General features: G+C 43.2%; 1 protein-coding gene across 1 annotated transcript; it reads left to right on the top strand.

Annotated features, from left to right (window-relative positions):
• The first annotated feature begins 10,499 nt into the window (after positions 1-10,499).
• On the top strand, positions 10,500-20,016 carry LOC120926332 (SET-binding protein-like). Its single transcript, XM_040336165.1, has 2 exons — positions 10,500-10,722; positions 13,958-20,016. The coding sequence occupies exons 1-2, from the start codon at positions 10,596-10,598 to the stop codon at positions 14,437-14,439; spliced, it is 609 nt and encodes a 202-aa protein (XP_040192099.1). The 5' UTR covers positions 10,500-10,595; the 3' UTR covers positions 14,440-20,016.
• Positions 20,017-24,815: the final 4,799 nt, after the last annotated feature.

A 24,815-nucleotide genomic window follows, 5' to 3' on the forward strand; every position in this document is an offset into this window, starting at 1 on the left:
AACTATTCCCTATTTTGTAAACGCTATACATTTTGCGCAAACCAATCGATAAACGCTTATTGCGATTTATTTTTTTACCAAAAAAAGTTAAAAGAATACGTATCGGCCTTAACTGAGGAATTTTTTTTTATATATATATATATTTTTGGGGGATATTTATTATAGCAAAAAGTAAAAAATATATAATTTTTTTTCAAAATTGTCGCTCTATTTTTGTTTATAGCGCAAAAAATAAAAACCGCAGAGGTGATCTAATACCACCAAAAGAAAGCTCTATTTGTGGGGTAAAAAGGACGCCAATTTTGTTTGGGAGCCACGATGCACGACCGCAGAAACTGGCCAGGTCCTTTAGCTAACTAAAGGTCCGGGTCTTAAAGCGGAGTTCCGGCCACAATTTCACTTTTTATATATAAATACCCCTGTAATACACAAGCTTAATGTATTCTAGTAAAGTTAGTCTGTAAACTAAGGTCCGTTTTGTTAGGTTGTTACAGCATTTAGACACTTTATAAATTAGAAATTGACTGGGGCCATCTTAAGTGTGGGCATCATGAAGCCAGACTGTATGACTTCCTGGATTTCAGCCTTACAAATCTCGCACATGCTCAGTGCTGCACAAGCAGTGTCAGATCGGGTTTCAGCACCTGTGCTGTCCAAGTCACATGATTCTTTGAGACTGGGGAGTGCACAGACTCCTGGAAAGTTACACCCACTACATTCCCAGGAGTCTGTGCGGTGTAGGTTAGGAAGCTTAAGCACCTAGGTGCAGGAAGTGGGAAGATTAACTATTCTGCCTAGCAACAACACTTTGAAGGCATCCTAAAAAAAAAAAAAAAAATTCGTAAAGGACTAATGACATTTTTTTAAAACTACTGATGTAATGTTATATTTATGGGTGGAACTCCACTTTAAGTGGTTAATGTAAAATGAAGAAGTGGCTTGGAGAAGCTATGAAACCTCTTTAACATTACAAGTCCATTTGAATTTGACTAACTACCACTAGATATACCATGACCTGCAGAACCTTCACAGACTTAAAGTAAACTCCAGTCTTCCAAAAAAAAAATTCAAGTCAGCAGCTACAAGAACTGTAGCTGCTGACTTTTAATATAAGGCCACTTACCTGTCCCTGGATCCAACACTGTCCTCATCCAAGCCAATTGTTCAATCGAATTTGGGTACAAGCGCCGGCATCTTCACTAAGGGAAACAGGCAATGAAGCCTTGGGGCTTCACAGCTGGATTGCAACTGCACATGCGCGAGCCACACTGCACTTTGTAATTGGTCCTACAGTCTTCTGGGACCTGTGATGTGTCCCAGAAGGCTGCAGGGGAAGGAGGGGAGGCTGAACTTCCTCTCAGATCACCATGGTAATCTGAGCAGAAGTGGGGGAGTGGGTACCTGTCAAAATCAGGTATATGCCAAATGTAAAGGAGAAGGAGGAAGAACGGAACTTCCCATTTTGGGTGAAGTTTACACTTTAACGAAAAAGTGGACCTATTGCAACAATGTACTGAATGTTTTACTACAGTGCTCGACAAATCCCGGTCGCCAGGTCGCCATAGCGACTAGAAATAGTGTCCTGGCGACTTGACTTTTTTTTGGTGAGCTGGCGCCATCTGGTGGTGAGTCGTTGGTATTACAAGTTATTACCACCAGATGTGAGCTGGCGCCATCTGGTGGTGACCGTTGGTATTACAAGTTAAGCATTACAAGTTAAACAGCAGTTCTAATGTCATTTTACACTATTTTCACTGCCATCTTCTTCCCTCTAATTAGAACCCCCAAACATTATATATATTTTTTATCCTAACACCCTAGAGAATAAAATGGCGATCGTTGAAATACTTTCTGTCACGCCGTATTTGCGCAGTAGTCTTACAAGCGCACTTTTTTGGGAAAGAATTACACTTTTTTTAATTAAAAAAATAAGACAACAGTAAAGCTATCCCCACTTTTTTTTTATATTATGAAAGATAATGTTACACCGAGTAAATTCATACCCAACATGCCGACAAACTTTTACCCTTTTAAAATCTTCATAGGCGACGTTTAAAAAAATCTACAGGTTGCAAGTTTTAAGTTACAGAGGAGGTCTAGGGCTAGAATTATTGCTCTCGCTCTACCAATCGCGGCGATACCTCACGTGTGTGGTTTGAACACCGTTTACATATGCGGGCGCTGCTCACGTATGTGTTCGCTTCAGCGCGCAAGCTCGTCGGGACAGGGTGCGTTTTCTGGCTCCTAACTTTTTTAGCTGGCTCCTAGATTCCAAGCAAATTTGTCAAACCCTGTTTTACTATGAAAAATGATATCTGATGCAATGAACTCTTTACCCGGCCATCTGTACACATTGTAAACTGTGCTTATTTTATGGCCTGTTTTCAGTCTGCGCAATTTAATCTTTTTTCTACTGAGCCGTTTAATATATTGATTTAAACAAATCAATATCAGGACAGCTGTGGATAAAGAGGAGCAGGATCTGGGTTATGAAGGAGAACTGTCCCCACAGAGTAGGGATGGTTGGGAGCCGTGCACCTGTGAAAATCCTGCATAGAGTGTATGGGGGGGGGGGTTTATTGGGGAGCACTCTGTGGCGCGATCGGACGATGAAGCTGAATTTTCGCGGTATTAGGCGGCGCAGAGCGGTGTGCCTCTGGACATGCTGAAATTGATCATTCTGGTGGAAGGAGCTCAGTGGGTTTATTAACCGGGAGTTTATCACTATCGCTCAGCTGATCTAATTCCTGGGAGCTTTCGGAGCTATCATCAGCTCTTTAGTTCTTCTAAGTGAGTGACTCCAGATAAAGGAGGTGGTGGGGGAGCGAGAGAAGGGGATGCCTGCTCAGTAATGAGTCTTAGAGATTTTCCAGGGTATGTGTTGGTACATACGATGGCCGCGTGCTTCTGAAAACAACCAACACTTGTGTTAAAAGTGTTGCCTTCTGTCCACACTTGAGTACTGGCCCAAAGGGAGGGGGCCACTTCGGGGTCCATTAACCACTTGCTTACTGGGCACATATACCCCCCTCCTGCCCAGGTGAAATTTCAGCTTTCGGCACTGCGTCGCTTTAACTAACAATTGCGCGGTCGTGCGACGTGGATCCCAAACAAAATTGACGTCCTTTTTTCCCCACAAGTAGAGCTTTCTTTTGGTGGTATTTGATCGCCTGTGCGGTTTTTATTTTTTGCGCTATAAACAAAAAAGTGCGACAATTTTGAAAAACATACAATATTTGTTACTTCTTGCTATAATAAATATCCCAATAAAAAAAAAAAAAAAAAATTCTCAGTTTAGGCCGATATGTATTCTACATATTTTTGGTAAAAAAAAAAAAAACGCAATAAGCGACTGGTTTGCGCAAAAGTTATAGCGCTTACAAAATAGGGGACAGAATTATTATTTTTTTATTTTATTTTTTTACTAGAAATGGCGGCGATCTGCGTTTTTTATTGGGACTGCAACGTTATGGTGGACACATCGGACACATTTTTGGCGCCATTCACATTTATACTGCGATCAGTGCTATAAATATGCACTAATTACAGTATAAATGTGACTGGCATTGAAGGGGTTAACACTAGGAGGTGAGGAAGGGGTTAAATATGTTTCCTATAAAGTGTTCTAACTGTAGGTGGAGGGGGGGGGTGACCGATCTATGTCTCTATGTACAAGAGACACAGATCGGTCTCCTCTCCAGAGACAGCACCGCTGTCTCTGTGAGAGCCGGCAATGACAGATGATCTCATATGTTTACATATGAAATCATCTCTCATTGGCCGCACAGATCGCATCGCAAACGGCCACTCTGATTGGCCGTTCGCGGCGATCTGTAATTGGCTGTGTCCAAGGGACACGGCCAACACAGATTTTCCCCGCTGCGCGCTCTCAATTGACGTCCTGTTGGCTTTTGGGATCCGCGCTGTAGCCGTCAATTGACGGCAGGCGGATCCCAAGTGGTTAAAGGAAAATTCCACTTTCAACAGTCAATTGATAGATGTAAAGATTAATGTAATTGCTGCTTGAACTGTTTTGTAGTTTAAAGCGGAGGTTCACCCAAAAAACAAGTATATAACATTACATTCAGTATACCTCAAACATGTACAGTATGCCGTTTTTTTTGGGGGGGGGTGTACATACGGTATTATCAGTATTTTCTTCCTGGCTTCCGGGTACTCGCTCCCGCGGGAGTGGGCGTTCTTGTGCAGTGCCGCAATGTCATCTGGGACTTTGCCCATATGGTTAATGTGCCTGAGAAAAACTCCCCCCGGCGGATAAGGCGCGTCACGACTTTCCGAAAGTAGCCGAACCGCTCTATACAGCGCCTGCGCACCGACTAGGAGCCGTGTAGAGCAGACTGCGTAGGCGCCGTATTGAGCCGACTCGTGGTTCGGCTACTTTCGGAAAGTCGTGACGCGCCGTTATCGGGCGCGGGGAGTTTTTCTCAGGCACGTCAATCATATGGGCGAAGTCCCAGATGACATTGCGGCACTGCACAGGGACGCCCACACTGCTTGCGATTTCAGTGCAGCAGAGACAGCGTCGTCAGCCGACTACAGAAAGTAACCAGCCCTTTGGTGTACTGGTTTTGGTAATATTCTGTATTTTTAGTGGCTAAAAAGATAAAATATTGGGGAAATGGGGCACTATATTGCAGCAGAGATGTAATATAATTATATATATATATATATATATATATATATATATATATATATATATATATAACAACTCCATACACTGAGCAGGCCCTTTTAGTTTATAATGAGAACATACCCTTACTATGGAGGAAGCATTAGGAAATTCTAAATGAAGGATTTAGGGGAAGAGGGGGATACATAATTCATTTTGGGGAGGAATTACCTCCCCGCCGCTCCGCTGGCTGCCTTGTGACAATAAAAGCACATCTTTATTGCCTTATTACAAGAATCCGTCATCCGAGTTCAGAAAGATTAATGAATATTAAAGGAATTATCGAGACCTTCTGCCTCTTCCATAATATTGCCATTTTGAAAGATAAGTTTGCCTTTCTCGGGCACGGGGTCTTGAGTGGAACTGTGCTTGTAAAGTAACCTTTATTATACTATCCACTGGTTTCTTATTCAGATATACTCCACAAATTATGGAAAGTGTCAAGTTCAGTAAATCATTTCTATACGTCTATTTGAGTTTAACCAGCTGTACATGTGCAGCGAGGGTTTATTGCAGATCCTTCAACATGACCCCCTCCATAAGGTTCAGAATACTGTGCTCCTCACCGTCTCTCTATGAACTCTTTGCTGTTTAATGGCCAGATGATGTAAATCAAAAAGGTAAAAACAAAATGGAGTGGGGTATTGTGCGGCTTATGGCATTTGAGTATTGTGCGGCTTATGGCATTTGAGTATTGTGCGGCTTATGGCGTTGGAGTATTGTGCGGCTTATGGCGTTGGAGTATTGTGCGGCTTATGGCGTTGGAGTATTGTGCGGCTTATGGCGTTGGAGTATTGTGCGGCTTATGGCGTTGGAGTATTGTTCGGCTTATGGCGTTGGAGTATTGTGCGGCTTATGGCGTTGGAGTATTGTGCGGCTTATGGCGTTGGAGTATTGTGCGGCTTATGGCGTTGGAGTATTGTGCGGCTTATGGCGTTGGAGTATTGTGCGGCTTATGGCGTTGGAGTATTGTGCGGCTTATGGCGTTGGAGTATTGTGCGGCTTATGGCGTTGGAGTATTGTGCGGCTTATGGCGTTGGAGTATTGTGCGGCTTATGGCGTTGGAGTATTGTGCGGCTTATGGCGTTGGAGTATTGTGCGGCTTATGGCGTTGGAGTATTGTGCGGCTTATGGCGTTGGAGTATTGTGCGGCTTATGGCGTTGGAGCATTGTGCGGCTTATGGCCTTGGGGTTTACTTCACAAGTTACGGAAGATGTCAAGTTCAGTAAATCATTTCTAGGAGTCCATTTGCGTTTAACCAGCTGTACATGTGCAGCTAAGTGTTTTTTGCAGCAACTCTACCCCCTATGTAAGGATCAGAATACTCTACTGAAAGAATGATGAAAACAAGCTCAGAAATTAAGTATTCAGTGGCTGACGGCAATGGAGGGCTGTGCGGCTGCTGGCGTTGGAGGGCTGTGCGGCTGCTGGCGTTGGAGGGCTGTGCGGCTGCTGGCGCTGGAGGGCTGTGCGGCTGCTGGCGCTGGAGGGCTGTGCGGCTGCTGGCGCTGGAGGGCTGTGCGGCTGCTGGCGCTGGAGGGCTGTGCGGCTGCTGGCGCTGGAGGGCTGTGCGGCTGCTGGCGCTGGAGGGCTGTGCGGCTGCTGGCGCTGGAGGGCTGTGCGGCTGCTGGCGCTTGAGGGCTGTGCGGCTGCTGGCGTTGGAGGGCTGTGCGGCTGCTGGCGCTGGAGGGCTGTGCGGCTGCTGGCGCTGGAGGGCTGTGCGGCTGCTGGCGCTGGAGGGCTGTGCGGCTGCTGGCGCTGGAGGGCTGTGCGGCTGCTGGCGCTGGAGGGCTGTGCGGCTGCTGGCGCTTGAGGGCTGTGCGGCTGCTGGCGCTTGAGGGCTGTGCGGCTGCTGGCGCTTGAGGGCTGTGCGGCTGCTGGCGCTTGAGGGCTGTGCGGCTGCTGGCGCTTGAGGGCTGTGCGGCTGCTGACGCTGTACTGGAATATTTTGCTTATTATGGTCTTGGAGTATTTGCAGAGCTAATAGTGTACGGGTATTGTGCAGCTTGCAGTGCTGAAGTATTGGTGTTGCACGGTTGTTGGCATTGGGGTGTTGCACGGTTGTTGGCATTGGGGTGTTGCACGGTTGTTGGCATTGGGGTGTTGCACGGTTGTTGGCATTGGGGTGTTGCACGGTTGTTGGCATTGGGGTGTTGCACGGTTGTTGGCATTGGGGTGTTGCACGGTTGTTGGCATTGGGGTGTTGCACGGTTGTTGGCATTGGGGTGTTGCACGGTTGTTGGCATTGGGGTGTTGCACAGTCTTATGTATGTGTGGGGGTGCCGTTTTCCCTGTATGGGGACTTGGAGAGAAGGAAGATGAGATGAACCCATAGTTGGCCTGCACCCATAACAAGAGACTAGTCTATATATATCCAAAGCCAGCCTGGAATGGTGCAGTAAATCTGTAGCTTGTTCATTACGGAACGTATCATTGTGTGACATCGTTCAGGTCTGGTGGATTATGGGTAGTTTGGTGACCTCCAAGACGTGCATGAAGGATCATACCACCTCAGCAAGCTAAATGAGAGCAGTGATTCTCTCTGTGTTTTACTACAAGGAAGCCATTTTGCACCTCCACCCCTTCATGTAGGGCTTTCTCCGAGATCTGAAATGAGCTTTCTTATGAAACAACAACATCCTCCCTTTCTCCAGGGGCCGAAAATCCGTTTGCTCTCTGACCTGCGGCGTCTTTTCTAGTCAGAGGCACAGCTGTTAGACGCTGCGGCCTGTCACTGAATCTGATTTGGTAGTAGTTTAACCTTGAACCCGGTCTCCGTGGTAACAGGAGGCAGCCCCTTCCTATCCACCCGCCAGGTCTCTGGACGATATTTCAGAGCTGAAGAGTCTCAGAAGAGATTTTATTTAATGGGTTAAAACGCAAACATCGATTTTTACTCCGGATCGAGCCGGCATGCCGGTTGGTTAAACATTTTAGATGCCTACTATAAGCCATAAGAATCTGCAGACTTTACACCAGGGGGGGTGCTATTACCGGATTGTCCATTTTATGGATAATATGGTGTTTATGAAAAATGTGTCTTATATTTTTTTAGCAGGAAGCAGGTGTTTTTTTATTGTAAATATTAAATCAAAATGTCATAGGGTTTGCTTTTATCCATCGCTTAAAGAGGAATTTTCACCACCCATACATTTTTATTTTTTTACATACCCTCTTACCTTGTTTTCTGGAATGTCTTCAAAACACATACTTCCCACACAGCCATCTTTCCTTATGTCATCAGGAGCCGGCTGTCTTGTCCTGGTTCTTGCAGCCCCCTCCTATAGTACATGTGCTGTTGGTTGCCCCCAAACCCTCCTGGGAATGCAAGACATGAGTGTCTCAGGAAGCTTTGGGTAGCTTAGGCAAGAATATTGGTACTGTAGAGCAGCTTGATTAAGCAAAGGTGTTTACAAAAAAGGAAAAGAGAGGCAGCTGCGGTGGCTCAACGCGATTGGCACTGCGCTGACAAGCCATTCACCTCTGCAGCTAGGGGTTCGGATCCCGGTCTCAGCTACATGTGAATTGGGTTTGGTGGTCTCAGCCCGGCTCCCGGTGGGTGTGCTATGCGAGGAAAGCCTGCGCTTAGTACGCCCACCCCCCTCCCACAAAAACCACCACACTTACACGCACTCGAAATTGGGTTAACATGCACGCACTTTGACCATGCGGTCTCTAAAAAGAGAGGCGAAGGACTAACGGGGCTGGTTGAGCGGGCTAGATCCTCTCACTCCCTTATAGGGAGTCCCTCTGCCCCGTTGGGCTTCAAAGCAGAGCAGGTAGGGCGGGCTGTGTGGGAGGACCCCCTCACACACCCACCATTGCCACCCGAGGCATGGAGAAAGGTGGCAGATTCCCTCTGGGGGAGGCCTGCCTACTCCCAACTCCTGCAGTCCGGCTCCTCTCTCGAGTACACGCACAAAAATACACAAAAAGAAAAGAGTTGGTAGGATTTGGATAATGTTTGCTGCAATCTGAAGACATAACTGTGAAGCATGGTGGTGGAAATGGTTATAGTTTTGGGATGCTGGGTTTTGGGTGAACAGTGAGAAGATCTGCTTTAAAGTGGTTGTAAACCCTGCAATACAACTTATGCTTTTTGAAATCTTGATGGCACAGGCAGCTGATCGCTGCCTGTGAAAGTATACTCACTGTTGTAGTTTCCATAGCAATCGCTTTGCTAGCGTGGGTGACGTCTGGTGCGATTGCGCAGTAGGTTTATTCTTTAACGGCACACTGTGTGTGCATTTTCTGTCCCCCTCTGCATGCCGATCATTATCATTCATTAACTTCCTCTCTGAACGGCACAGAGGGAAGTCTCGCGATACCGCCTTGCAAGTTATTTAGCTTCAGCTATGGTTTAGCTTGGTTCCCGTAGTAACGGCAATCGACATAGAGGCTTGGTTTAGGCGATACGGCGCATGTGCAAGATTTGTAAAGGGAAACATAGTAAGGGCGGAAATGACGTCAATACTAGAGTCAAGAAACCGCAGTAGAAATGGCGCTGGCCGATAACCGGAAGTAAAAATATACAAAATGTGAGAAATAAGGTATTTTCCTGCCTCGTTTTTTGCCAATTTTCATGTATTTAAAGTTACAATACTACATAGTATATAAAACTTGAAAAAAATAGGAAAATCATACGGGGTTTATTTCATCTTTAAAGCGGAGGTTCACCCTAAAAACAAATTTCTAACATTGCATTGTGCTCACACTCGACATTGACAGTACGCTGATGTTTTTTTTTTTTTTTTTTCCGAAAGAAGCCGAACTGAGCACCGACGTTCGGCTTCTTTCGGCAACTCGTGACGCGCCTTATGCGCCGGGGGGAAGCTTTTGTCATCACGTCAATCACTTAGCCTGTGCATAGAAACGCCCACTCCCGAGGGAGCCACTACCCGGAAGCCGGCGGGGAAAATAGCGATACAACGGTATGTACGGCCAAAAAAAAACATCAACCTACTGTCAATGTCGAGAGTGAGCACAATGTAATGTTAGAAAATTGTTTTTAGGGTGAACCTCCGCTTTAATGTCTGTTAAAATAAATTTCAAAATAATTTAACCCTGGAGGAATTCCCCCGCCTTCACTTCTCTGCTAGGACAATGTATTCTGACAGCGGGGCCACTGGTGATTAGCAGTTTCAACCGCTGGTCGAGAAAACTTTTCCCAGCATGTCCCTTCCACTTCTGTTGAGTTTGCATGGCCACACGCTGATTGAAATTCATCCTGGCCCAGCCGAACCAATCGAATTTCGATCAGCATATGCCTGGCCAGCTTTACTTGTCCATAGGACCCAGTGATGTCTTCTTCGTAGCCAAAGTTTTTTTCCTTATGCTTCTCTTCTGCACCACTCTCCTGGATCGTCAGTTGCCAGCGTCACTTCTTGACTTTGACTCCTGGCCCACTACTATACAATGCTGTCTAAGAAACACAATTTGGGCAATCCCCCAATTATTTGTCATTTATTGACCAGTAGCCTTCTGGGCTGTGAGATGTTGGTATCCCAGGATAACTGAGAAAATGTTGCTTTGGCCTAGGCAAGAACAAAGGAAGTGTAGGGAGAATGATGCTTTGGCCTAGGCAAGAATAAAGGAAGTGTAGGGAGAATGCAAAAAAAACATTTTTTTTACTAAACTAAAAAAATGAAATTGACATATGAGTAAATTAGAATAAACCGTGAAATGACTGGGAAAAGGTTTAAAGGTCTTCCTTTCAGTATGGTGTACCGACAAGGCTGAGAGTCTTTTTATTTCAATTGGAACCATAACCAAAATTCAAGTTGCCTGCACGAATGTAGACTGCATTTTTCTTAATGTAGTTTGTGAATTTAAATATACTCAAAAAATAATTTTTTTTTTTCTTCTTGTGCAGTTTTATCAAGTGCTCATCAGAAAGCCGACCAGATGTCTCAGCATAACAAAAATGAAACGACATCTTCCAACAACATGACCAAAAGGAAGCCAGCAGCCGAATCTGCCTCCGTGCCTCCAAACCCTCTCCTCTCCTTCTTCTCATCATCCAACAAATCAGGTTAGTGCTCCATGAAGTAGAACAGTGCTTACATTTCACTACCTGTGTGGGGGAATGCCTAAAAAAACCTCTAACAAACTTCTGAGGGCTTCACAGAACAGCTGTATTCATACTGAGATGAAATTGCACACAGGGTGGACTCTATTTACTAATTAGATGACTTCTGAAGGCAATTGGTTCCAATAGATTTTAGTTGGGGGTATCGGAGTACAGTAATACCTTGGATTTCGAGTAACGCGGTTAACAAGCTATTATTTTTTTCTCAATTCTGACTCGGTTTGCGAGCGTAGTCTCGCAAAACAAGCAGAATTCAAGCCTCTGCAGTGTGCAGTACCATGTTTGGCCAGAGGTGGCGGGGCGCCGGTGACAGGTAGAGCCGCATGGATGCACTCGGAAACACTGCGTTCCCAGGTGTTTCCGAACCTCTGAGTGTTTCCGGCACCATGTCACCTCTGGTCACATGCACTAATGCATACGATAGAAGTCAATGTGGAACGAATTACCATATTTATCGGGGTATACTGCGCACCCCAAGCTCAGCAAGGTAAAAAAAAAAAAAAAAAACTTAAATTTTTGCCCTGCGTCCATCGGCGGCCTTGTGGGTGTCCGTCTCGTCCAGCGTGTCCATCTGCGGCCTCCATCCAGGTGTCCGTCTCCGTCCAGCGTGTCCGTCTGCGGCCTCCATCCAGGTGAGCGTCTCCGGTGTTCGTTTTTCGATTTTGGCGCAAGCCGAGAGAAGCCGGATTTCCTGTGTGTTTGGCTCCTCTCGCGTTGCTGCGGGCGGAGCCGAGCGTGGCCTAGCCGAGTGCGCAATACACTCGGCTAATGTCAAGGACAGCGGGGTATCGGCGTATATCGCGCACCCACGATTTTCCCCTGATTTTAAGGGGAAAAAAGTGCGCAGTATACGCCGATAAATACGGTATCTTTGTTTCCATTGACTTCTATGGGGAAACTCGCTTTTGATATGCGAGTGCTTTGGATTACAAGCATTCTCCTGGAACGGATTATACTCGTAATTCAAATTTCCACTGTAAAGGGGGCTGAATACAAATGCACACCACACTTTTCAGGTATTTAATTGAAAAAAATTAATAATTGAAAACCATTTATCATTTTCCTTCCAGTTCACAATTATGTGCCACTTTGTATTGGTCTATCACATGAAATCCCAATAAAATACATTTAAGTTTTTGGTTGTAACATGACAAAATGTGCAAAATTTCAAGGGGTGTGAATACTCTTTTTCAGGGCACAATTTTGAAGAAAAAAAAATATATATATATATATATATATATATATATATATATATATATATATATATATATATATATATATTTATATATATTTTTTTAAAAATTTTGCCCTGAAAAAGTTTTCGCACCCCTTGAAATTTTTCACATTTTATCATATTACAACCAAAAATGTAAATGTATTTTATGTGATAGACCAACACAAAGTGGCACATAATTGTGAACTGGAAGAAAAATGATAAATGCCTTTAATTTTTCCCCAAAAAAAAAAAATATATATATATATAATCTGAGAGAGAGATTTTTTATTTAGTGATCAAATACCACCAAAAGAAAGCTCCATTTGTGTGGAAAAAAAAAGACATAAATTGTATTTTGTGTACAATGTCGCACAACCGCGCAGTTGTCAGTTAACTACTTAACCGCTTCCGGCGGTCAAGTAGTCAAAGCACACTAAAGTCATTTTTCTAGGATGCCATTTTATAATGCAAAGCCTGCCTTGGCTGCAGACTCCAAAAAAATGTACCTTTTATGAAGCTCACATGAAATAATGGGATATCTGCCGTCCAGATGTGAAAATCATTTGGAGGGATACGCAAAAAAAAAACTGTTAATGGGAAAATTGGTCTGCACTGTGAGTTTCCTGTAATTAACGAGGACCTCTTTGAAAACGTCTTCTCTGGAAAGACGGCTAAGATGGGGGCCCAGATGTTGTTTAAAAAAAAAAAAAAAAAAATTCAGTTGTCCCGAGGCAAAACTAAACCGATAAACTGCATAATGAGTTTTGAGTAATTAAGACCTGGATCTAATATTTAAACACGCACATTGGGTTCTATCTGCCCTCCTCGCTGTATAAACATTGGTGCGTGAACCAACATATGGAAAATATAAGGCGCGCTTTTAGCTAATGAAGAGATCTGTTGAATGCATTGTGTGTTTACACAAGATGGCTCTCCGCTGTTGTGATGCACTTTGTATAATCTCAGCATATGAAGAATGAATGCAGCTAATACATGCCCAGAGGCAGGAGAGGCCCGTAATAAACCTGGCGGATTTAATCATCCAGGGGTATTCAGATTTCCATCATAACAGGTTCCGTTTAACCACTTCACCGCCATCTAAAACTGTAACTTTTATAATTAAAGCGGAACATTACCCAGAAGTGTGTCTATGGGAATGTTTGACCATTTTTCCAGAAGCAAATTTGTGAGGTTAGGTACTGATATGGACGAGAAGGCCTCACTTTTATTCATCGCAAAGGTTTTCTATCGGGTTGAGGTCAGGACTTTGTGCAGTCCATTTAAGTTCCTCCACCCCATACTCACTCATCCATGTCTTTATGGACCTTGCTTTGTGCACTGGTCCAAATCATTTGGTGGTGTGGGGTTGTTTTTCAGTGGTTGGGCTTGGCCCCTTAGTTCCAGTGAAGGAGTCGGCATACCAAGACATTTTGGACAACTTTATGCTCCCAACTTTGTGGGAACAGTTTGGGGACGGACCCTTCCTGTTCCACCATGACTGTGAACCAGTGCACAAAGCAAAGTCCATAAAGACATGGGTGAGTGAGTTTGGGGTGGAGAAACAGGAAGGGGCCATCCCCAAACTGTTCCCAAAAAGTTGGGAGAATGAAATTGCCAAAAATGTCTTGGTATGATGACACCTTTAGAGTTCCCTCCACCTGAACTAATGGGCCAAGCCCAACCCCTGAAAAACAACCCCACACACCATAATCTCCCCCTCCACCAAATGATTTGGAAGGGTGGCCCAATACTTTTGGCAACGTGGAAGTATGGGGTGGAGGAACTTGACTGACCTCAACTTGATAGAACACCTTTGCGATAAATTGGAGCGGAGACTGTGCGCCAGGCCTTCTCATCAAACATCAGTGCCTGACCTCACATATGCATGGTTTACTTGTTATTACTTGGTTTACTTGTTATTAACATATATATATATATATTTTTTTTTTTTTTTTTTACCAGCAAATGCCTCACTTCGAAACCGCTTCAAACGCTGTGAGATTGAAGCCATACAGTCGGAGGTGAGGAAAATGTGCAACTACAATAAAATCCTGTCCACCAAAAAGAACATGGACCATGTGAACAAAATCTTAAAGGCCAAGAGGTTACAGAGACAATCCAAGACCGGCAATAATGTGAAGAAAAAGCGAGGCCGCCCCAGGAAGCAGCCAGTCTTGTTTGATGATGACTCAAGAGACCAAATGCCCATCTTGGAAAAATGCGTGGACCTCCCCAACAAACGAGGTAAAAAATCCAACTCCCAGGAGTCGGAAAGGAACTGTAAGGACTCGGTCATGGACACTATTGAAGCAGTCATACATATGGCCAGAGAAGCTCAAAACTCTTGTGGGCAGAGAAAGGGGAAGCGGAGACTCGTCGAAGAGGAGGAAGTAAAGACAAAGCGGCATCGAAGGCGACGAGGGGAATCTCACAACTCTCCCTAAGAGTTATCTTTGGGTTGATAATCAGGCTGACTATAGACTTGTATGGGGTAGAAGAACCTCTAATTGAGGCTGCAACACCCAATCCTTTTGTTCTTTTCCTGGATTTTTTTTCTTTTTTTAACATTACAAAATGACAGCTTTTTTCAGTGGGTTTTGTACTGCTTTGGACTCTAGACTTCAAACCTGTATTTTCATGCTATGTCATATGTTATGTTGTCAGTAGAAAAAACGACAACTTGTTTTTGGATGTGGCTTTTCGTTCCAGGCTTCTGAGTTATGATGGAAGGTCGGTCTTTAATGGAAAGTTGCAATCCCTTCAATTTCACTCATAGAAAAAAAAAGTTTTCTAACAGCCAGTGACAATGGGGGAAAAAAAGCTATCTGTAGATAAAGGGGACCTTACTTATAACCCTAACCTATGTCAGGAGGTGGTTATATAGATGAGGTTCACTTTAACCTGGACATCTTTCCATATTGGGACACGCACTGTTATAACTCCCCCTTCTAATTAATAGACACAGATACATGTACCTCAAACATGTAGACATCAATGCATATGAAATTTTGTTTATTGGTAAGAACTTATATGTATCTTTTTAATATGATACTTTGCATGGAATATCGACACAAAGTGGTCTTGGCTTTAACGCATTGGATCATGTGTCCCATCATGAAGCATAAATAGGCCTTTTACTTTTTTTCTTTTGTTTTGTTTCTTTAATATACAATTTTAAATAAGCTAAAATCTAGGAGATGCCTTCATTCAACTATATCATTAGAATGTTATATCAAGTATGTAACCTTGAAGGTTTTTCTTCTGTTTGCCGTGCTCAGACATTTTTTTTTTTTACACACTTCGATGCCTTCTCTTGATATCTGGTAAGCGTACATAATGGTAAAATTATCTTCAGGCAAAAAGTATTTTGGCTGTGTTGAAAATTTTAGTCTCTAGATGTGTATTTGTCTCTCGCAAAGTTCCACAAAGTGCTACAATCTTAAAAAAAAGTCAACCCGACATCCTTCACGTTTGACACCAAACCCAACTTTACGCATGACTTTCAATGTTTGTGTTGACTTTTAGGAGCAGTTTATTTGATGACTAGGTTGTTTTTCTTCCACCAAACCCAATTTTACACATTACTTTTGGTCTTTATGTTGGATTCCACGAGTGATTATGTGATCGCTAGATGGTTTTGGACACCAGACCCAAATTTAAAGTGTATTGGAGTCATATCTCAGAAAACCCCATTATATGTTTGTGTTCTCATTCACACAGAAAACCTAAAAAAAAATAAAAATTCTTACCTTTTTTAGATGGTTCTTAAGAGAAGTTTTCATGGCTGACGGCAAGCATTTCTCAAGAAGTTTAGTCTGATCTGTCCAAATAGGTAGCCTTAAGACAGGATGGGCTTCTTCTCATCAACATGCAGTGGAAAATCCCCGCTTCTAAATTTGTACTCGTTTGTTAGGACAATATTCAAATCTAGTTTACAACTGATGAGATAAGATCTGCCAGCACAATAAAGACAGGGTTATTTATTTAAAACAAAGAGAACTGAGTAGACTTTTTCCACGCTGGAGTTTCCAGAAAAGAACATCTACAAAATGGTAAGCTGCAATTTTTTTAGATTACTTTTTTTTTTTTGCAATGTGAATGGGGACATGTAACAAATGTAAAGTAGGCCTTATCCCAATTTGGCTGCAAATTAAGAAATACACTTTAAACCGAAAGATTTCCATTGGTTGATGTGAACACTTAACATACGTAACAAGTACCACAACCACCACCATCAAATACCACAACTAAACCAAGTTGCCCACCACAGTTGTCTAGCCTCTGGGCATAGGAAGTAATTAAAGCAGTTATCAAATGACATATTTCAGGAAAGTTTGTTGAAAGTGTTAATTCCGTTATTGAAAGTAATAGTACCCTGATGAACGTAATGTTAGGTTGCTAATTGACAATAGTTGATTACAATATAACAAGTGTTCTTACAGTATTTATGATTTTTCCTCTTCAGCTGTTTTTCCTTAGTGACTCTTTCACTTTAATGAAACAAAAACTGCCAATAGGTATAAATTCCAGCAGGTTTTTGGTGCTCCCCTCTGCCTGAAAGATGGGCTGTTCAGACCTGGCAAAGCTCTGACACTTCCTGATACTGTCAGAAATTTCCCTCCGGCCCCCAGGTCACTATTAACTTATCACCATAATGGGCTGCCTGACTAATAGAAATCTGTGGGGAAGGCGTTGGCAAGTTTTGACACTACCACAAAGTGCTGGAGCTTTGCCTGATCGAAAGGGTCAAGCATTCTGGTGGAGAGAGGAGACCCTTTTCTGGAATACGGCCACTTTAAGGAGAATCGGTTAAGGTTGAGCTGATGCAGGAATTTCAATATTCAGTATTAAACATATCCGTCAACCTGCAAGTCAGACCTAAGATGCCCTCTTCAGTTCTGACAGTACCTTCTCTGTCAACTGCCTGATCTCATACAATGTAGCATATGCTGTCTCCAAACTCCTGAATGTACATAACGGTACCAAAAAGAGATGCTTTGTGGTTAAAGCCAGCCATACATGGATCAAAAGTCATCCGGTTCAGCAGGGACCAGCCAAGATTCAATCCATTTATGGGCAGGCTGATTGGGTACAATCAGAAAGAAGGAATACAAATCGAGTCCTCTATGGGCTGCCTAACAGGAATGTCTGCAACTACAGGGCAAACTCTGTTATCTGAAGCCATTATGTACACTTAGGAGCTGTTGGACAGCATGAGATCAGGCAGTTACCAAGACCGCAACCGTGGTGACTTCTGCCTGTCAAGCCCTACAACTTAAAGCAATGCTAAATAAGTTGACAATTGTACATCTTTTTATTTAACCCTGCCCAGCTACAATGGTTTCAGTTCTTGCCCAAACATAACTTGCCTTCTTTAAAGACTTGTTAGGTTCAAACTCTGATTGCCTTAAATTGGAGGTAAATTGGCCACAGCACGAGAAACTTCTGGAGGAACCCTAGTTGAGGATGGCTGCCTTGAGGCCTACGGAAATTAAGCATAATTTAAAATGTATAAATTCCTTGAACTGAATTAGCTGGAAACTGAAAATGTAACAACCCTTTATCTCTAAAAATCAGGATAAAAGATAAAGTACAGTTTGCTTGCTATTGATTTTATAGAGTACTATATCCAAAAAAACAACAACAACCCAAGGCCATATTTTGAAATGGTAGCTGTACATCATTGCTTTATACTGTAGGTGGTTTGGCAAGTTAGGCAATTTTTGCTAATATACTTTAAGATGCTATAATGAAATGCCATGATTCTGCCTCATGTTCAAATAGCACCATATTTGCTCACAATTATTACTTTTTTTTTTTTCCAGATTGACAGAGCATTTACATATTACACATATATACATATAAAACCATAAGCTCTTAAAAAAATTTTTATTGTTCCCCTTCAGAAGTGAGAGACTTATTTGAATACATTTTTTCGAATGTGTACCATTTTCAGTAGTAGACAATGAGGCTGATTTACTAAAGGAGTTGGGTATCTTCAACCTAAAAAATTGTTTTGTTTCAGTATGTGCAGAATAGAATAAATAAACCGAGGTTTGCATTTTCATTGAATGGATAATTTAAAGTGAATCTTCACACAGTTTTTCTAAACTCACTTAGTAAATCGGCCTTACTACATCTGCCATCAATTACTTTATTTTCTTCCTTCTTTTTTTTTGGAGCAAAAATACTACCAGATAATTTTGGTAATGTGGCATTAAAACATGTAGCTGATGGAGGTATGTCAACTTTTAGCCCTTTTTTGTGTTTTTTTTTTTTTTTTTTACATCCAGGCCACTAGGTTTTTGGCAATATGAAGATATATATTTTTTTTTTAACAATCAGAATTTAGATGATTGGCTTCCTTATTGAAGGCATTATGATATCAGTGTATTGGCAAAAGTTAGTAAAAACTCCAATTACCAGTGAACTTAAATGTAGTTTGCCAGCTGCTTATGGATAAAATAAACGTGTTTGGTTTGTTATTAGCTGGCTTCTATGAGAGACAGCTGATATAGCCAATTGAAGAGAAGATAAGGACAATCTAGCCCTACCTATGGTAACCCATAGGCGTGCGCACAGGGTGTGCCTGGGCACACCCTAATCACCTATGTGCATTGGCATTATAAAGGGTTGGCACCAGGTGGGTGTTTGGAGGTGCCAGTGTAAATGCCCGCACTATATTAAAGGCGAGGTTCAACTTTAGGAACACATTACACCTATATTTATATGTATAACGTAATATGCTCCCAATTAACTGTCTCCCACCACCAGAGCCTCCTCCCTGTGACATCAGGTGGTGTTCATATGTGTTTGAGCTTTGGGGTGCACACCCTAATGCAATAGACTGCGCACATTTATGTGGAAACCATATTCAGGTGGGCACTTGGGTTGAAAATTGGCACTTGGGTTGTTCAATCCTTTATTTAAAATGTATTTTGTTTTCTGCATCATCAATATTAACTTGGAGTAGGCTCTCTTTAGTACCGGTGATATATTTTCTTGGGCCATCATGAAAATCAATAAATGAAACTTTCATAAGCACCCTCATGATCATGACTAATATTTAAAAATAATCTATGTCTTTATATAACTCTATTTAAAGGACTCGTATAGCGAAACACATGGCCTACTCGGCTAGAGTGCAAGATCCTGTGGCCTACTCGGCTAGAGTGCAAGATCCTGTGGCCTACTCGGCTAGAGTGCAAGATCCTGTGGCCTACTCGGCTAGAGTGCAAGATCTTGTGGCCTACTCGGCTAGAGTGCAAGATCCTGTGGCCTACTCGGCTAGAGTGCAAGATCCTGTGGCCTACTCGGCTAGAGTGCAAGATCCTGTGGCCTACTCGGCTAGAGTGCAAGATCCTGTGGCCTACTCGGCTAGAGTGCAAGATCTTGTGGCCTACTTGGCTAGAGTGCAAGATCTTGTGGCCTACTCGGCTAGAGTGCAAGATCTTGTGGCCTACTCGGCTAGAGTGCAAGATCTTGTGGCCTACTCGGCTAGAGTGCAAGATCTTGTGGCCTACTCGGCTAGAGTGCAAGATCTTGTGGCCTACTCGGCTAGAGTGCAAGATCTTGTGGCCTACTCGGCTAGAGTGCAAGATCTTGTGGCCTACTCGGCTAGAGTGCAAGATCTTGTGGCCTACTCGGCTAGAGTGCAAGATCTTGTGGCCTACTCGGCTAGAGTGCAAGATCTTGTGGCCTACTCGGCTAGAGTGCAAGATCTTGTGGCCTACTCGGCTAGAGTGCAAGATCTTGTGGCCTACTCGGCTAGAGTGCAAGATCTATGACCATTTTATGTTCAATAAATTCTTACAAACTATCGATGTTCCCATTGTTTTACATCAGGACCAATACGGTTACTATGATCACACTAGCGTTAAGTCTTCACCTAAGCCACTTACTTTAATGATATGTCTGAATTAATTTTTTCTGTTGGATGCGTAAGCATGTAAATCTAACCCTTTCTATTTCTTTCTCTGAGTACAAGCTACACTCTAACCCATAATGAAGAGTAAAATAAAATAAAAAAATAGAACATTTTCATTGTCTGTAAATAAGCATGCTGATGGTTTAAAAACTAGGTTCAAACAGTGTTACTGCATTTTAGGGTTTTGCTTTGTAGGAACAAATACAAGTGTTTCGAAGGTACAATCAACTAAAAGACTGTATTATCCGCATTGACAGATGAAAGTGAACAGCAATTTTCATACACGTCACTTTTTTTATGGGCTTTTTGAGTTTTGCTGTTACCGTATGCACATGTATTCAGTCCAGTTTATGTTGCATGTCCCCAAAAACATATTTTTTAATTTAAATATAACATTAAAAAAAATCTAATGACCTTGGTTACCACCAGTAATTTTACTAGCTGGTGATGAGTGGACTATTGATGCCATTTTTTACCAGTGTGAACTAAAAAACGCGGTCCCAGTTTGATTAGAAGCACATCTCATCCCAAAATTTAATGTTTATATCTACACTACAAGGAAAGGAAAACGCTCAAAAGACACATGTATGAGCTGCCAATCCAAACGATACGGGACTGGATATAGCCCAGTCCCGCATTGCTTCATTTTCTAAGCTATTTCTTAAGTAATGCACATGAAAATGTTATATATGTATATATTTAAGAAAAAAGAAAGAATGGGGCACAAAATTTGTTTTTTCAAGTCGTGCTGGCTAATTTTTAGTTTGTATTCATAAGTGGTTTTTAAAAGCCTTTTTTAAAAGTGTACTTGCATGTCCTACTTTGATTGTATGTAAACATATTTTAGAGCAAAAAAAAAAAAAAATGTATTTGTATTTTATTGAATATAGAGGCAAGAAAAAAAAAATTGTACATTGTTTGAAATGTTCTTTTTGTAACAGTTTTTATTCATGGAGCATTTTTGTACATTGAAAACAAAATGGAATTATGGAATTGCTGTTATATGATGCATAGGTACATCTAGCATGCTTTAATGTCATGCTATGTCATGATTCTAGATGTTGGTTTTTAAACATTTTTTTTTCTAAGAGAAAGCTCAGTTTTTTTTTTCCTGCTACCAAATCAGGTTAGCAATATAGAGCACTTAACTAAAAAAATAAAAAAAAAACAACAAAAAAATACAACAAAAAAAATTCCAAAAAAATAATCCTATTCATATGTTATTCATTGTGTGAAATTAAATGAATTCAATTCAGAATTATTTGAGTTGTGTATTCTTTTACGTTTTTATGTAGATGATTTTATTTAGCAAAGTACAGTAGTCAAATTGGTTACGTCACTCTCCCCCGCCTGTCTTTTTCTTTATTCCCTTCCTCTTGAAGGCAGGTGCAGTCTGTACTCCCCACTATAGGTGGCAGTCAACCCAAGCGGCAGTGCAGAAGGGGTAGGAAGTCCTGAGGAACCTGGTTCCTCTATGGCAGGCATGTCCGAAGTCTGGCCCAATTGCAGCCCACATTCCTGTTTCGAACGGCCCACCTTGTAATTTGGACATGTATATCTTTTGTGGCCCCCAACGAATCTCTGAGCGCCTGGGGCCACAAAAGATATACATGCTGGCTGCCTCAGAGGGGGCTGGACGAGTGCCGTACATACAGGAGAGGAGAATTTCCTGTTTATGAGCGGACTCTGTAATAGGAAGTCCCGTCTTCTGCGCTGCCATTGGACGACTGTTCTGTCTATCGCAGGAGGCGGGACTTTGTATTAAAGAGGCTGCTGAGAAAACAGTTTCTCCTGTTTGGACACCCCTGCTCTATGGTTTTCTGTGGTCACTTGGGGAACTGCTGCAGAATTGTCACTAGTGCCCCTCGTAACCTCTGTGGCCAACTTGGGGCAGGGCCATGTCTATTTACGATACTGCCTCCTGGGTTTGTTGTGCAGTTTTGAGAGTGGTTAGTGTATGGACAGGTTCCCCGTCTGTCAGGGAGAGTACTCAGAAATGGGGAAAAGCTCTGTAGTAGTAAGGATATTGCTGGGACTACAGTCTTCCTCGGTTTTAGGAAGTCTCCCATTTGGGTGCAGACCGGTGTCAAAAGAGCCCACTTGTCAAAATTTTCAACCACGTCACTTCCGGTGACTCTACAGCAGCAGCAATTGCAGATTTTGACGACTTGGCTGTTTTTACAAAACACCGGCAGCTTATACACTACAGTTCATGACAAGTTGCCTGTCTTGACAGAACATCGGGTAAGGAGTAAAAAGTTGTCGCCGTCTTAGAGGCGGCCATGTTGTAGGTTACTAGCGGGTGGACTAACAACGTCCACTCGTGATCGTGTACCGTAGTGTATACACTGCCGTTGTTCTGTGAAAAAGGCCAAGTTGTCAATCTGCAATTACTGCTGCTCGAGAGTCACTGGAAGTGACGTACTTGGAGATTTTGATGAGTTGGCTCTTTTGACAGAACACCGGGAAGGTCACATTTCTGCTCCTTATTGCAGAAGTTGTCAGCATCATTTCAAGATAATGCCTCACTGTTACAATTTGTAAGGGCTTCCAATCGGCTGTACCTTCCCGCCGGGCCCTATTGTGCATTGTTTTTCTGAATACACAGTTCTCCTTCACCTCGGCCTCTGTGTGTTTTCGGCTCGCTGACACACCAGGCTGCACTCTGCTCACACCCTCTTACCTGTTATCAGGGGTCAAGTCCTGGGGAAAAAAGTGTGGGAACTCCCACCCAAGATCCACTCCCCCACCAAATAAAAAAAAATGGTACACTCATATGCATAATTACTAAACCGCATGTTTTTTTTCGATCCACTGTACCTTAGTAATCCTTTGTTACTTGCCGCTTCCTGTATATGGATTCATCGGGTAGTGTGCGGGTATTCCGTCACTTCCTCGAAGCCGCAATGTCTCTTTTGTCATTGTTCCCAGGAGACATTGCGGAGGTCTGCCGCGAGTTATCGCGGGAACCTTAAGCAAGTTCTTTCTAAATCCCGCGATAACTCGTGGCAGACCTCCGCAATGTCTCCTTGGAACAATGACAAAAGCTCCCAGGAGACATTGCGGCATCGAGGAAGTGACGGAATACCCGCACACTACCTGATGAATCCATATACAGGAAGCGGCCAGTAACATAAAGGTTTACTAAGGTTCGCCTGCCCCTGACAGTGACTCAAGCTGGGCATCGCCGCTTAGTGAAGGATCGGCTCGGCTGCTAGAGGCTGCTCTAGTCCTGCAAACGGGAACGGAGTTCCTGCTGTGAAAAAAGTGCAGGAACTCTGTTCCCACGCGTTCCCCCAGGACTTGAGCCCTGCCTGTTATGCTGTCCTTGAATCGCATACCTGCCCAGTGATTCCAGTGTTGTCCTGCTGAAGTCTGGGTGTTGTTCCATCATCGGGAGCCGGCTTCTCCCTTTTTTAGGTTCAAGCAGACAGCCCGCAATGACACATTTTACCGCCAATCATTGGACATTGTATTTCCCTGCTCTTGCAGCCTCTTGGGATATGTGACCTGGATATCCTAGGATTCAGGAAAAAGAACCTAAGTGAGAATGGCAGCCAAAAGGTGGAGCGGCTAAAAAAAAAAATAGGGTAATGAAGCAAAATTGGGAAAAAAAGATTTTATGTCTTTTTACATTGCGGAGGAGTGCAATGATGCCTTATGCATCTATTGAGTGAAGGTCCACCTTAAAAGGGCACTATTATTTGGGGTTGCACAATGCTGGCATATCAGATTTTTGACAGCAATGAATTACTTTAAAAGTGATGCATTGTCGTACTCTGATCTTTCATTAAAATGTAGACTGACGCTAATATGTAACACCTACTACAGCCTGAAACGCAACCCCTTGGCACCAGTGTCTCCCAGCCCTTTAAGGGTTTTAAGATGCGGGGTGATGTCTGTGATCATGTGACCGCCGTGATTTGCTGTTACATGATCGGAAAGCTTGCCGTCTGCGCCGGGGCGAGCACTCTCAGCTTGACTTTGTTCGCAATGTGGTATGCAAATATGCGGCCACCCTGCACCAAGGCCCACTGCAGAGTGCGTGCCATGGGCGCCAACGGGCTAAGCAAAAGGCAAAGGACTGTATTGCCTGTGGTCTCCCTGCAGCTGATCTTTTCCCCGTTACTGACATATCTTGCCTTGTTCTTTGTGCCTCTGTGTGGGGGTGAACACCCTAATGCCACGTACACACAGTCGGAATTATGGACAACAAATGTTTGATGTGCGCTTGTTGTCGGGAAAATCAGATCATGTGTATGCTTCATCGGACATTTGCTGTCAGAATTTCCGACAACAAAAATTTGAGAGCTGGCTCTCAATTTTTCCGACAACAAAAGTTCTTGTCAGAAATTCCGATCGTCTGGCCAATTCCGACGCACAAAAATCCTACGCATGCTCGTAATCAATTCAACGCATGCTCAGAATAATTAATAAACTTAATTTTTCTCGGCTCGTCGTAGTATTGTATGTCACCGCGTTCTTGACGTTCGGAAATTCCGACAACGTTTGTGTGACCGCGTGTATGCGACACAAGTTTGAGCCAACATTCCGTCGGAATATCCGCTCGTGTGTACGGGGGTTAAGAAAGGCTGACCTAGATAAATCAGAGCCTTCAGAGATGGCTCTTAAATGTTTAACATTTGTGTGACCGTGTGTATGCAAGACAAGTTTGAGCCAACATCTGTCGGAAATGTATCCATGATTTTGTTGTTGGAATGTCTGATCGTGTGTACGCGGCATAACATTGCGGGAGCTGCGGTGGCTCAACGCGATTGGCACTGCGCTGACAAGCCATTCACCTCTGCAGCTAGGGGTTCGGATCACGGTCTCGGCTACATGTGAATTGAGTTTGGTGGTCTCAGTCCGGCTCCCGGTGGGTGTGCTATGCGA

This window comes from Rana temporaria, chromosome 1 (genome assembly GCF_905171775.1).
Source record: "Rana temporaria chromosome 1, aRanTem1.1, whole genome shotgun sequence".
Classification (NCBI taxonomy): Eukaryota; Metazoa; Chordata; class Amphibia; order Anura; family Ranidae; genus Rana; species Rana temporaria.